Source organism: Zosterops lateralis (assembly GCF_965231275.1).
Source record: "Zosterops lateralis genome assembly, chromosome: 15".
Lineage (NCBI taxonomy): Eukaryota > Metazoa > Chordata > Aves > Passeriformes > Zosteropidae > Zosterops > Zosterops lateralis.
In genome coordinates, this window is record NC_139775.1 from 15,521,671 (window position 1) to 15,536,836 (window position 15,166).

The following is a 15,166-nucleotide window of genomic DNA, read 5'->3' on the forward strand; positions in this document are numbered from 1 at the left end:
TGAGAGGCTCCAAGTCAGAAATACAATTTAATAAGAAGAAAGGTAAAATAAAATAAAATAAATGCGATAACACAAAGGAGCACTGACAGAGTCAGAACACACCCTGAGCAGGGTGGTGGGAGCAGTCCAGGTGAGGGGCTCTTCCTGAAGCAGTGATCCCACAGAAAGGTCTGGGAGCTCTGCTCCTCTGGGAATCCAGTGGCTCAGGGCTGCTTGTCCTGTCCCAAATCCCAGATTCTCTCCAGGTGGGAATGCTTGGCTCCTCCCCCTGGGCATTGGGAGCATCTCCCAATGGGATGAGGAGTCGTGCAGTGGCTCCTTGATGGCCCATTAAACAGAGAGAGCTCCTGGAGGGAGTTCCCTGTGAGTCCTGGGCAAGGCATTGATGGGCCATGAGCAGAAGAGCCCAAAGGAGGGGCCTGGGAAAACACTGCCCCACCTGGTTCCAGCAGCTCATGGGGATGGGGATGGGATAAATACTGTGTGCACATCCTACACTGCAACCCAGGACAGCTCAGGGCTCCTCTCCCCTGTGGGATGTGCAGGGGATGGTCTGGTGGCACCACAGTGACACAGAAGGACAGGGTGACCCCCAGCAGGGACCCTGTGGGTGCTCCAGGCCTGGGGAATGGAGGGAGCCTCCCCCTGCTTGGGGATGTCACTCACTGCCTGCAGCAGAGGTGGGAAAAGGGGTTCTTTCAACAAAGAAACCAACACACTTTTTAATGAATGTATGAATGACAGTGCCTGGCTCCAATGCATTTCCCCATCCCTTCCACAATTGGATTGCAGTGAATGGTGAGATGGAGGCGTTGCCACAAAACACAGGCACAGCTCACAGGCTGAGTGCTGACGTGCAGGGCTTGTGTTTGCCCACCTTGTTTCCCTGGGGATGGCTTTGCCCAGCCTGCAGGGCCGGGATGGTGTCCTGGTGGTGCCAGGGGTGAGTAACAGCAGCACTGGGGGGATTCCTGCTGGGGGAGAGGCTCTGGGCAGTGCCTGCACAAGAATTCAGGGATTTTCAGGCAGCATCTGCCACAAAAAGAACTTCTGGCCCTTTTCAGGGCTGTTTGGGGTTTAGTTCCCAACCTCCTGGGGGCTGGGAGCAGGGCTGGGCTTCAGGCACAGGGGGAGATGCTGCTGAATGCTCCTCCAGGCAGCTCTGAAATGTTTTCCTGACTGTGGGACCCCCTGTCCTGCCTTCCCACAGCCCTCTGAACCAAAATGCAGTTTTGTAGGGGCAGGAGGGATTTTTCCCTGGATGCTGGTGGTGTTTGGTTCAGCACTCAGGCAATGGCCCCAGTGCAGAGGTGCTCTGCAAGTCACAGAGATGGCAGGAGAAGCAGCTTTTGGAAAGCAGCTGGTGGAAATCATGGCATTTACCAGCTCACAGCTGAGCCTGGGAAGGTATTTTTATACCTTCACGTGGTTGGTTTTCTCCTTTTCTGAACTTGCACAGCGAATGCTGTGCTGGGTTTTGTTTTGCTTTGAGACTGTCTCACAGTCAGATGGAAGATGCTCTGTTTCAGCTCTCATTTCCCACTCCTCTCACACACACAGCAGCCAGAAAGGAAGGTGTTTTGTTTGGGTGTTTTTTGAATGTGGAGGGGAAGATTTCTCAGTGATTTTCTCTGGCTTTGTCATCCACAGGGTCACTGGAAATAGTGCCAGTGACTCAGGGGTTTGCTCACGGCTGGTGAGGTTTGCAGAGCAGGTGAGGACGGCCCTGCAAAGGCTCTGCTCTTCCAAAATCCTCAGGCTTTGGTTTCCAAGGCTACTCTGTGTGTTAACACTTAACTTCTTCCTCTCACACTCCTTCTCTTGGCTTCACCGCAGCTTTGGGATCCCCTTAAACTGCATTTCCTGCCCTCCACAGTGCCCTGCCACTGCTTTGGGTGTTGGAGTGCCCTGAGCCACATCCCAGAGGGTGCAGCCACTGCTGCCTCCTGCTTCTGTCCATAAAGAGCTTCTGAGGCACAGCAGCCTCCTGTGCTCCCCTCTCCTCCCCCTGGTGCTGCCTTCTCCTGCAGAGCCCCTTTTCAGGACCCACCTGAGGGGGATGTTGGCTTTGTCTCCTGCTGCTGTTGGGGTGGGGATGGAGGAGATCCTGGCTCCAATCTCTGCTCACAGAGATGGCTCAGAGCAAGGCACTGAGCACCCCTGGGTTGTCAGAGGCACAGCTGGGCCTTGCCTTGGCCTTTGGGAGCTGGGCTGGGCTGGGCTGGGCTGGGCTGGGCTGGGCTGGGCTGGGCTGGGCTGGGCTGGGTTGGGCCGGGCTGGGCTGGGCTGGGCTGGGCTGGGCTGGGCTGGGCTGGGCTGGGCTGTGCCAGTGCTGGGCTGGGCTGGGCTGGACTGGGCTGGGCTGGGCTGGGCTGGGCTGGGCTGGACTGGGCTGGGCTGGGCCGGGATGGGCCGGGCTGGGTTGGGCTGGGCTGGGTTGGGCCGGGCCGGGATGGGATGGGATGGGATGGGATGGGATGGGATGGGATGGGATGGGATGGGATGGGATGGGATGGGATGGGATGGGATGGGATGGGATGGGATGGCTGCAGCACAGCCTGGAGTGTCCCAGTTCCCTCCTCCAGGAGTATGTTCTGTGTGCCCTGGGCAGGGACACGGAGGGGGGTGATGCACCACGGCAGGACAGGACAGGACAGGACAGGACAGGACAGGACAGGACAGGACAGGACAGGACAGGGTGAATCCTGTGCTGTGGAGCTGCAGGAGCACTCTGGGGAAACCTCACAGAATCCCAGGAGGGGTTTTGTTGGAAGGAACCTTAAAACTTGACTTGTTCCACCCCCTGCCATGGGCAGAGACACCTTCCACTATCCCAGGTTGCTCCAAGCCCCATCCCAGCCTGTCCTTGGACACTTCCAGGGATCCAGGGGCAGCCACAGCTGCTCTGGGCACCCTGTGCCAGGGCCTCAACACCCCTCAGCCAAAAATTTCTTCCCAATATCCCATCTATTCCCTCTACTTCCCTCTGGCAGTGGGGAGCCATTCCCTGTGTCCTGTCACTCCCCAGTCCCTCTCCAGCTCTCCTGGAGCCCCTTTAGGCCCTGGCAGGGGCTCTGAGCTCTCCCTGGAGCTTCTCCTCTCCAGGTGAGCACCCCCAGCTCTCCCAGCCTGGCTCCAGAGGGGCTCCAGCCCTCAGAGCACCTTTGTGGTCTCCTCTGGGCTTTTTCCAGCAGTCCCACATCCATTCTGTGCTGAGCCCAGAGCTGGATGCACTTCTCCTCCTGCCCTGGCTGTTTGTTTGCCTTTGGGACTGTGAACCCCTCTGGGACCTGTGCTCTCCCCCTGTGCCTCTCACACCCAGCTGCATCTCCACAAACTGTGGATATGAGTGTTTTGTTGTTCTGTTTCCATTTTTCAGCCATTGTTTGTGTTGCCATGGGGCTCAGGCAGTGCAGGAGGTGCACACCCCCCTCCCCACACTCTCCTTTGAGAGGGTGTTTGGTGGGGAAAGGCTCCTCCCGGCTGGGAACATCTCTCATTTCCCTCAATCCAGCTGGAACCCTTGCCGAGTTTTTAAGGTCAGGTTGCTAAGTTACACCTCCTCGGAGGAGTGGGCTGAGGAGTGAGTGAGCAGCACGGGCTGGGAGGATCTGGGGGCAGTGTCTGGGGGCAGTGTCACTCTGCAGTGACTGGCCTCTCTTGGCCCCCGTCCCTGCCACCCTCCCAGCCTGTACCATATTTAGCTGTTCCTCCCAGAGCCTTCTGCTTTATCAAGCTCCTTTTCTCGGTAGATTTAATGAATTAATTAACTGAGGGGTTAGAGGAGCCCTCTCCAGTTGCCTGTGGGATGCTGTGCAGTGCTGCAGGAGGAGGGGCAGCCCTTTGTCTATTTTTGATTTGAGTTTTGGGGCTGTGAGGTCTTTGGGACACTTGTTGTCCCCCCTGGACCTTGGAAGTGACCTCAGAGGTTTCTCACAGGGCATCTGGTTTGTGTCAGAGCTGCTGGGACTGGATGGAGGCTTCTCTATTCCCAGCAGTGGGACATCTCTGCAGAGTCACCATTTTTTGGCCATTTCCAGGACGTGAGCAGGAGGTTTCCTTGCTTTGTTCCTGGGCAAATCATATAAACCAGTGAGGCTTATTGGAGTCCTTTTTTGGACAGTGAGAGCAGTGGGTTTAGGGTTATTTTCCCCTCCTGCTGCTTTCTCTGGTGCTGCTGGGGCTGTGCTGGGGCTGCTGTGGGGGCTCCCCCATCCTGCCCTGGGAAGCTGCAGACTCCAGGCTCTTGGGTTGGGCTGGAAGTGCCTTTGGAGAGCATCTTCTGCCCCACAGAAATGGAGGTGTGTGCTGTTCATTCCCAGCTTGCAGGAGGGCTGCAGGAACTGGCTTTTAATTTAGATTAAACTTTTCTTTCTCCCTCCCTCTCTTCCCTTTATCTGAGCCCTTCCCTTCTCTTTCCTGGTTTGGAGAAGGACATCACCGTGGGTAAGGCACTGGACACAGCTCAGCTTTGGAGAAAAGAGCAACCCAGTCCATGCTCTTGGGTTGGGCTGGGAGTGTCCTTTGTAGAGCATCTTCTGCCACACAGAAACGAGCTGGGAGGGGAGGCTGGAGGTGTGTGCAGTTTGTTCCCAGCTTGCAGGAACTGGCTTTTAATTTGCGTTAAACTTTTCTTTCTCCCTCTCTTCCCTTTATCTAAACCCTTCTCCTCTCTTTCCCGGTTTGGAGAAGGACAATCACCATGGGGAAGGTGCTGGACACAGCTCAGCTTTGGAGAAGAATTCTGTTTCTTCCCCTGCTGCTGCTGTGGGGTGTCAGGGGCTGCTGGAGTAGCCTTGTCCCTGCCTGGCACAGTCTCTCCTGCCCCATGGCTGGTTCTGATGATGATATTCCCACATTTCCTCCTCTGGCTGTGGGCTGGGGGTGCCAGAGCTGTCCCTGAGCCCTCACACCCAGCCAGGAGGATTCTTCCACCCCTGTCATGACTCAATGATGTGCTCTCCCTCCCACCCAAATGCCGAATGGTAGATAAATATAGGCTGTGCCAGCGTTGATTGTGGCTCTTCTAATTGAGCTTCACACTCCATCAGGGATCTTCACTGATGGGATGTGGCAGCCTTGATAGCACCCAGCTGGGACCTGCCTGGGGAGCAGAGGGGATGCAAAGTGACTTCCCAGAGCTGGCAGGTCCCTCCTGGCAGTGGCTGCTGAGGCACCAGCTCTGCTTTGGGCTGGGACGGGGTTGATTTTCTTCCCTCCAGGGCTGTGTTTTGGGTTCAGGGTGAGGACAGTGCTGATAACACACCCGCTGGTTTGGTTGTTGCTGGGAAATGCTCTCCCCAAGTCAAGGATTTTCCATTTCTCCCCATCTCTGCCACTGGGGAGGTGACAAGGGCTGGGAGGGACCGTGGCCAGGATATTCCAGAGGGATATTCCAGACCCTGTAATGTCATACCCAGTATGGAAACTGGGGGGTTGACTGGGAGAGGCTTGATGCTGCTGAGGAACAGGCTGGGCTTGTTGTGTGCTGAGAGACTGTACTGGGCACCACTTGTCTATTTGGGATTATATTCCTTTCTCTCTTTTTCTTATCTCCATTTTCATTACAGTAACAACAACAACAATAATAATAATAATAATAATAGTAATAATAATAATAATCACCACCAACAACTATATTCCAATTATTACCTCAACTCCTGGGTTTTACCCTTCCCCAATTCTGTTCCCCACCCCACTGGGGGTTTGGGATGAGCGAGGAGCTGTGTGGTATTTATGTGCCAGCTGTGGTTCAGCAGTGACAAGTGGGACAGTAAATCCATGGAGCTGAATCGTGCTTGGGAATTTGAGTTCAGATTTCAGAGCTAAACACGTTTCTAGTCGCTTTGCTTTTTCCTGACAATATAAATGGCTGCCTGAAGATATATGGCTTGAAAATTGCTTCTCTAACAGAGTGAATTCTGGTTTTTTTTCCCCCGTGTGGGTCTTGTGAGTGGCCCTGTGAGCACGAAGGGAACGGGAGCACTAAAATGCTAATGGGGCTGTGCAGGTGATGGAGCTGCACACAGGTGCCCTGGGATTTACATGCACAGGAGAAAAGGAATGTTTTGAACTCATTTATGCAGCACAGAGATGTGTTAAGCCCCGTCCCCGTTGCCTTGTGCCAGTGAAATGTGTTACGACGAGAGGTACAAATGTTCTGCTGGAGTGGAAACTGCTTGGGAAGCCGATTCTGGCTTTGCAGCTCTTGGCACAGCTCATTTCCACATGCTGATCCTGCTGCAGCGTGGGGCCTGGGGTGGGCAGGGTGGTGCTCCTGGAGCTCCTGCAGGGCTGTGCCACTGCTGCCCCAGAGAGCAGCAGCACCTGGGGGTGCTCCCATCACTCACAGGGGCACAGGTTGTGATGTGGGTGCAGACCCTCACAGAGCACAGCAGGGCAGATTGTTGTGGTTTGAAAGCAAAATGAATGAGAGGCTCCAAGTCAGAAATACAATTTAATAAGAAGAAAGGTAAAAAGGTAAAAAAAAAATAAAATCAATGCAATAACACAAAGGAGCACTGGCAGAGTCAGAGCACACCCTGAGCAGGGGGGTGGGAGCAGTCCAGGTGAGGGGCTCTTCCTGAAGCAGTGATCCCACAGAAAGGTCTGGGAGCTCTGCTCCTCTGGGAATCCAGTGGCTCAGGGCTGCTTGTCCTGTCCCAAATCCCAGATTCTCTCCAGGTGGGAATGCTTGGCTCCTCCCCCTGGGCATTGGGAGCATCTCCCAATGGGATGAGGAGTCGTGCAGTGGCTCCTTGATGGCCCATTAAACAGAGAGAGCTCCTGGAGGGAGTTCCCTGTGAGTCCTGGGCAAGGCATTGATGGGCCATGAGCAGAAGAGCCCAAAGGAGGGGCCTGGGAAAACACTGCCCCACCTGGTTCCAACAGCTCATGGGGATGGTGGGAGAATAAATACTGTGTGCACATCCTACACTGCAACCCAGGACACAGATATGGAAAACTTCTTTATTTTTCTGATTTCATTAAGTTATATACACTTTTTACAGAAGGTCAGGATTGGCCCAAGGAGGTCACAACCTCCTCACTCCATTGGTCACTCTGATCATCAGTCACATTCTCCTCTCAGAGAACAGCTATGCAAAACACAAGATAATTTCTAAAAAATATATATAAACTATATATATATAAATAAACTATACAACTATATAAATATTTATATATTGATTAATATAATTTTATATATAATATAACAAGGGGGAATATGGTTTTAAACTACAAGAGGGGAGATTTAGGTTAGATTTTGGGAAGGAATTGTTCCTTGTGAGGGTGGGGAGACCCTGGCACAGGGTGCTCAGGGCAGCTGTGGCTGCCCCTGGATCCCTGGAAAAAGCCAAGTTGGATGGGGCTTGGAACCACCTGGGATATTTGAAAGTGTCCCTGCCCATGGGAGGAGTGGAATGAGATGGGCTTTGAGGTTCCCTCCAACCCAAATCTCCCTGGGATTTATGATGCTGCAGCCAAGTGGAGAAAACTGAGTCCAAGATAGAGGGAGGGCAGTGAGGGGTGTGGAAATCTCCATGGGGAAATGAAAGCTAATTTTGTGAGAGGAGACTGAAAGAATCCGTGTTAATCAGCCTTGAAAAATGCAGGCAGAAAGGGGCTGGGACTTCATTATAATGAAAATTAATCATGGGAGCAAACACTGTAGAGGGGGGATAATTATTTAAGGTAAAGGTTAATATTGGCACAAGAGCAAATGAGCATAAGCAGTGAAGAATTGAATTTTAGATGGGAATTTGAAGGATCTGTATCATTCGTTATGAGATTTACCCATGGCAGGGGGTAGGAATGTGATCTTTCAGGTCCTTTCCAACCCAAAGCTTTCTGTGGGTCTGTGATTTTGGAACAGCCGGGATAATGGTTGGATTTCTGATCCCGGGAGGCTTTTGCAACCTGAACAATTCCATGGAGGGTGCAATGCTCAGCCAGGGGCTCTGTGTGTGTCACAGAGGGGTCCTGGCCTGAGGGAGCCCTCCCAACTCCTGAGAGCCCCTGTCCTGTGTCCTGTCCCACCTCCTGAGATCCCCTGTGTCCTGTGTCTGTCCCAGCTCCTGAGATCCCCTGTGTCCTGTGTTTGTCCCACCTCCTGAGATCCCCTGTGTCCTGTCCCATCCCCTGCCCCATGTCCCATCCCATCCCCTGCCCCATGTCCTGTCCTGTCCCCTGACACACCTGTGCTGTCCCATCTCCTGACACACCTGTCCCATCCCCTGACACACCTGTCCCATGTCCTGCCCCACGCCCTGACCCTGTGCTGTCCCCGCAGGTCCCTGGACAGGACGCTGCAGCGGCCGCCGCTGGGGAAGTCGCGGACCCTGCCCAGCATCCCGCAGTCCCCGGTGCTGAGCCGGCTGCCCCCGCTGGAGCCCGAGATGCCGGAGCAGAAACCCCACAAACAGCCCTCGGGCTCTGAGCACCACAGAGGCTGCACGGTCCCTTCTGCCGGTGAGTGCTGGGCCAGCATCCACCCTCTGCTTCTACAGGATCCCAGCAAAGCTTTTCCTGGGGCACAAATCCACCTCCAGCCTGTGTGGAGTTTATTCTGCTCTGAGAATAGCCTTTCTTGGTGAACTTTTGGGGGTTGAGTCTTTCTTTGAGCTTGATGCTTAAACTTCCCCATCCTTCATATTATGCTGGTGAAAAAGAGGAATTGGTTGTTGGAAAGTACCCGGGATGAGGAGGTGATGCTTGGAGCCACCTGCCTGGGGTGAGATCCCACCCTGGGACCTCCTTGGCCAATGCAACAGCCCCAAATGCCCCTTTTCCATGTCACAAATTGCCTTCAGGGCACTTGTAGCCCACAGCCCTTGGAGATGTGCAAACACTCCCAGCCCAGCACTGTGTGTTGGCCTCTGGGCCAGCCCTGAGGAGTTTTATCATGTTCTCCCACTCTCATGCTGATCCTGATGAAACACTAATACGGCTGGGCCAGCTGCTGTGAGCGAGTTTATTGGCAAAGCTGCTGATGGCCAAAGTGTTTTGGTGCTTTTGGTGCCAGCAGAGTCACGCTGGGACTATAAAAGTGATGGGAAAGGGGATTATTAACACTGAAACAAAGATAAGGCCTGGAAGCCAGGGCTGACAGTGCAGTGCTGAATAAAATCCTTATAAAACAGCTCTCTTCAAACAGCACCCTTGGAATTTTTTTTTATTTTTATGTTGTGTTTTTTTTTTTAATTATCCCTCTCACAGTCAGATCCCCGTGTTGCTCAGCAGAGCAGCTGTCCAAACCCTGGATTAATTTTGACGCTTTTCAGGCTGCATTTCATTTCCTGGTGTTACTAATTCCCCAAAAAAAGTTGTGCACAGAGTGGATCTTCTCACATCGCTGAGCCCATCCTGCCACTCTTGTCGTGACAGAGCTCCTGGGTGTCCTGCAGCCCCTGAGCCACTGCTGGAAGGGCCCAGGGATGCCAAGAGAAGAAGTAGGAAAACCCTTGGAGAGTGGAGAACTCCCTGAACAGCCAGAGCAGTGGATGAATGAGTGTGTTGTTTTCTGTCCAGATTGTCCCATGTTCTTTTCCTGGCTCGATTAGGAGGTGCTAATTAGTCACTCATGAAGGCTGCCATGGATGCTGTCCTGGAGGAGGGAAACAAGAGATGGCACTGCTGGCAGGGTGGGACATTTGGGCAGCACGGTGGGAATGGAGCAGCACGTGGTGCTGCAGGTTAACCAGCCCTGACAGGGAATGCAGGATTCCCATAAGGATTTATGGATAAATCTGGGTTGGTGTCAGGATGGAGGGAAGTTGGAACAGGTTGCCCAGAGAAGCTGTGGCTGCCCCTGGATCCCTGGAAGTGTCCAAGGCGAGGTTGGATGGAGCTTGGGGCACCCTGGGATAGTGGGAGGTGACCCTGCCCATGGCAGGGGGTGGAATGAGATGAGCTTTAAGGTCCTTTCCAATCCAGACCATTCCACCATTCTCAGATAAGATCCTTTCCCTACAGAAGGGGTGAATTTGCTGTGAGCAGGTACCACCACTCCCCATTCCAGGTGGGGAGACACAGGACCAAAAGCAGCTCAGGAAGAGGCTCCTGCACAGGGACATGGCAGGAGCAGGGCTGTCCTTGGGAGAGGTGATGGGATCATCTTCAGGGAGGGCTCACAGCTCCTTGGGGAGGAACTGCACTCTGGCCTGGTGCTGTTTTGGGGGCCATGAGCCCCCAGGGAACACCTTGAGAGGAATCACCAAGCAAGATGGCAGAAGTGATTGTTTATGGCATGGATGAGATGTGACATCCCTGTCTGTGGCAGGGGTTGGGATGAGATGAGCTTTTAGTTCCCTTCCAACCCAAACCAGTCTGTGATTCTCTGACTTCTTGATCTTCCCCTTCTGCCTGCTCTGGGCTTGATCATTGATTTACTTGTTTGGTAGCAATCAGGATGAGCTCCTTCCGTAGGTAGAAAAGCATTTTGGGGTAGACAGGGTCCTGTGGTGTCTCCCTGGGCACAGGGAGGAAGGACCCAGTTCAGTGAGGACCTGTTCAAACTCCTGCCTTTGCTGGAGAATGCAGCTTCTGTAGATGAGAGATCAGACCAAAAGCAGCAAAACCCTTGGGGAGCTGGGATCAGTGAGAGCAGATATGGCCCAGCTGCTTTGTAGGGTTTGAAACCCAACAGCTCATCCTTGTGTGAGGTGCCCTGCACAGAGGTGTGGGTACAGCAGCTGAATAATCCTTTCCCTTGGCCCTCCCTTGCTCAGGGCAGCACTGGGGGCTGTGGGGCTGGCAGGGGACAGTCTTGAGGACACAGGAGGCAGTGGCTGGGCCATCTCAGGTGAGCACAGGGGCGGGTTGTTCCTCCTTTTATTGTGACATCCCTGCGTGTCCCCCGTGTCAGCGTTCCCTGCCGCGCTCCCAGAGCGGAGCCGTCTCAGGATGGCAGCCTGGATCTGCCTGATAGACGTGTTTGTGCCTGGAATAATCACAGCTTTCAAACAGCACTTCCTGTCTTGTGCGAGGTGACATTTGGAGAGGAGCAGCAGCAGCTTATTAAGTTGGAAATAGGGGAGAAAAAAAATCTGCGCGATGCTCGGAGCGCTGTGTTCTGGGTTGTTCCTCTTTCATAGAATGGTTTGGGTTTGGGTTGGGAGGGACCTTCAAGATAATCTTGTTTATCTTCTTGTCATGAGCAGAGACACCTCCCATGAGATCCAAGCTTCAAGCTCTGTCCAGCCTGGCTTTGGACATTTCCAGGGATCCAGGGGCAGCCACAGCTTCTCTGGGCACCCTGTGCCAGGGCCTGCCCACCCTCACAGGGACCAATTCTTGTCTAATGTCCAATCTAATCCTCCCCTCTGGCAGTGTGTGTAGGTAGTTCCTCCTCTGGTGGCTTGTGGTCCAGCCTGTCTCATCGTATTCCATGTAAACCCCACAGCCTTTCTGGATAAACTGGCCTGCACTGCTGAACTGGGGCTTAGGGCAATTATCTGCTTTAAACCCCAGAAGTGTTTTGCTCCTCAGCCCTGGCGTAGTGGGATCACAGTTGTTCATGCCCAGAGCTGCTGGGTTTTTCAGAACTGAGAGGTGAAGGATGTTGTTGCCTTGGCAAGAGGCTGCAGGAGGGGGAGAGCCCCCGAAGGCAGCCCTGTGAGATGCCCTTTTGGGCTCATAATTGAGAAGAAGCTTTTATTGATTGTTTGTCATGGCTTGAGCAGCGATTTTGGCCGAGGGGAGGAGGCGGGGCAAGCTCCAGATGTGAAGAGGAGATTGGCAACAAAAAGCAGGCGACAATCCGAGCCAGAGGGAGAAGAGCTCAGCAGTGATATTCTGGAAACGTCTCCTGTTGTTTGTTGTTCTTCCCTTTTGTTGCAATGAAATGTGGCCAGTCCTACCCTGGGGTCACCGGCCCTGCGTGGTGCCAACTGTCCTGTGCCACTGCCACCATTGTCACAGGCTAGTGAGGTTTGTCCCTGGGGCTGCCAGCCCTGCCCTGGTGGAGAGGGGAGCTCTGCCTTCTGTCCTTCATGGGGCTGTTGATTTGCTCCTGGCCGTGCCATAAAGGTTTGTTTTGGGTTTTTTTTTCCCCCTGCAGGATGAGATGGCAGTAAATCCTTTTGTAATTTGTTACACTCATGATGCCTCATTTTTCCCATTCACAAAATGGCTTCAAGGCCAGGCTGGACAGGGCTTGGAGCAACCTGATGAAGTGGAAGGTGTCCCTGCCCATGGCAGGAGGTTGGAATGAGATGAAGCTTTAAGCTTCCTTTCCAACAAAAAGCATTCCATGATTCTAACTGTATTTGGGTGATTCCTGCCAGGAAGATTGTGGGGACTGTGGGTACCTGAGTTGGACATGCTGTGTAGGGGCTGTGGGTACCTGGGGTGGACATGCTGTGCAGGGGCTGTTGCCTGGGGCAGGAGGTACATGGGGATTTGTAGGAGAGACCTACTGTCTGAGTACAATCCCACCATCTGCATCCCAAAGCTGTGGAATGGCCAGAGGCAGTCCAGGGATGCTCCCTGAGCATCCCCACATCTGGCTCAAGAGGTAGGACACATCTGGACCACACTCTAATGGGTTCCCACCTCCTTTCCCCCCCCCCAGGGGATGCCTGGCGGCTGGAGGACGACTGCTCGGAGCCCCCCGGCGCCCCCCGGCTGGGCACGGCCGTGGAGGACGCCCCGTTCAGCTACTTCAGAACCCGCTCCTTCTACATGAGGAAGAGCCTGTCTGTGGACAACCACCTGGGCTCGCTGAGCTACGCCGTGCACCCGGGCGAGAGCAAGGCTGAGCGCGTCAGGACCAAACTGCGCCGGCAGTTTGTGAGTATGGGCTCCTGACCCACCTTCACACACACACACCTGGCTTCCCAAAAATGCTGATGTCTCGGAGAGATGTTTGTGTGCCTGATGTTGGCAAAACAATAGAAAGAGAGGCTGCTCTCCAGAGTGGTGGTGGTGGAGCAGATGGTGGTGGAAGCTCCACTTTGCCCAGCCTGTGATGGAGCCCCTCTCCTGGGGGTCCTGTTTCCCCTGTTGGCTCAGGGCAGCTGGTGCTCAGCTGGGTGAGGTGTGGGATGAGGATCTGGGCTCTGGGAATTGCTGTCCAAAGCATGGAACAAGGCTGAAAGTAGGAAATGAGTTTTCCTGTCGTCTCAGCATCATATCTGTGAGGAACTGTAAAGTGAGAGGACCCTTAAAATAAATGGGAAGCTGGACGGGAGCAAACACAGATCCAGTCACTGTGATTAATGCTACATTCTCTGTTTATTTCATCTAAAACAGCAGGTTATATACTCTTTTAGATAGTTTACAAATACAGATAAATTTTCATTGGCACACAGCACAGAAAAAATGCAAATAGATATTGTTTCACTAAAGGGTGTACACTAATACCTACAACTATTAACACCTAAAAAAAACCCCTATCTCCCATTAACACATTAACATCTAATTTTTAGCTGCTCCACAGACTTCACAGTTAGTCTTGGTGTGGGTAGTTCAAACCTAATTCCAAACTATCTGCAGAAAAAACTGCACCTTCCCAAAGGTTTGCTGGGGGGCCAGCACTGAGTCCCTGGGGCAGCTCAGACCCTGCTGGCCTTGGGAGCTGCTGCTGGCAGGACAGCAGGGATGTGTCAGGGCTGCACCGCAGCTGTGGCAGCTCTGATCAATGTTTAAAGGGCTCTGCTTCTCCTCTTTCCCAGAGACACCCAACCCCGGGGTTCGGATGTCCTTGCCCCGCCTGGGGGTTGTAATGAGGGCTCAGGTGTCGAGGTGAGGAGAAGTGCTGGGTGTTGATTGGCAGTGGCTGAGAGAGCAGGTACAATGGGAATGGGGCAGGTACAGTGGGGATGGGGCAGGTACAGTGGGGATGGGGCAGGTACAGTGGGGATGGGGCAGATACAATGGGGATGGAGCAGGTACAATGGGGATGGGGCAGGTACAATGGGGATGGGGCAGGTACAATGGGAACAGAGCAGGTACAGTGGGGATGGAGCAGGTACAATGGGAATGGGGCAGGTACAGTGGGGATGGGGCAGGTACAATGGGGATGGGGCAGGTACAATGGGAACAGAGCAGGTACAGTGGGGATGGAGCAGGTACAATGGGGATGGGGCAGGTACAATGGGGATGGGGCAGATACAATGGGGATGGGGCAGATACAATGGGGATGGAGCAGGTACAATAGGAATGGAGCAGGTACAGTGGGAACGGAGCAGGTACAATGGGAACAGAGCTGGTACAATGGGGATGGGGCAGGTACAGTGGGGATGGAGCAGGTACAGTGGGAATGGACCAGGTACAATAGGAAGGAGCAGGTACAATAGGAAGGAGCAGGTACAATGGGGATGGGGCAGGTACAGTGGGGATGGAGCAGGTACAGTGGGAATGGAGCAGGTACAGTGGGGATGGAGCAGGTACAGTGGGAATGGAGCAGGTACAGTGCGGATGGAGCAGGTACAATGGGGATGGAGCAGGTACAATGGGGATGGAGCAGGTACAATGGGGATGGAGCAGGTACAATGGGGATGGGGCAGGTACAATGGGGATGGAGCTGGTACAGTGGGGATGGAGCAGGTACAGTGGGGATGGAGCAGGTACAATGGGGATGGGGCAGGTACAATAGGAATGGAGCAGATACAATGGGGATGGAGCAGGTACAGTGGGGATGGAGCAGGTACAGTGGGGATGGAGCAGGTACAATGGGGATGGAGCAGGTACAATGGGGATGGAGCAGGTACAGTGGGGATGGGGCAGGGAAGGGGCTGAGGCAGCACAGCTCACCCTGCCCTGGGCTGTGCACAGACACAGCTCCTGGGACCCTGGAAACACAGACCTCCTCTGCCCATAAGAAGGGCTGGGCCCTCTGGGGTTTCTCTGGGGGCTCACCCTCCCTGTTTGTGCCTGCATTGTTGGATGTAAGAACTGCTTTTTCCCCTGAGAGGGCAGCTCTGGTCTCACAGTATGTGCCCTGTGGGAGGCTGTGGGAGCTGCTCACAGTCCCAGCACCGCCAGTGAACCTTCCCTGTGGGAACTGCTGCCCCAGGCTCAGGATGCGCTTGAAACCTCCGGGATGGAGATGAGCACAAGCAGGATGGGGCACCTGATGGGCAGCTGAAAGATGCTGGAGATGAGCTGAAAGATGTTTAAGATGAGGCGGCACTGCCGTGGGGTAAGGAATTGTCTGATTTTCTGT

At 53.9% G+C, this 15,166-nt stretch overlaps 1 protein-coding gene across 1 annotated transcript in view; it reads left to right on the forward strand.

Moving 5' to 3' along the window:
* The window catches only part of LOC310915650 (ankyrin repeat and fibronectin type-III domain-containing protein 1-like), a gene marked incomplete at its 5' end in the record, with an annotated part of 162,026 nt that overhangs the window by 11,221 nt on the left and 135,639 nt on the right, over positions 1-15,166 (forward strand). Inside the window, 2 exons of the mRNA XM_083872708.1 lie at positions 8,291-8,469; positions 12,572-12,789. Of these exons, the coding sequence (XP_083728834.1) occupies positions 8,291-8,469; positions 12,572-12,789 (397 nt within the window). The remainder of the gene's footprint in view (positions 1-8,290; positions 8,470-12,571; positions 12,790-15,166) is intronic.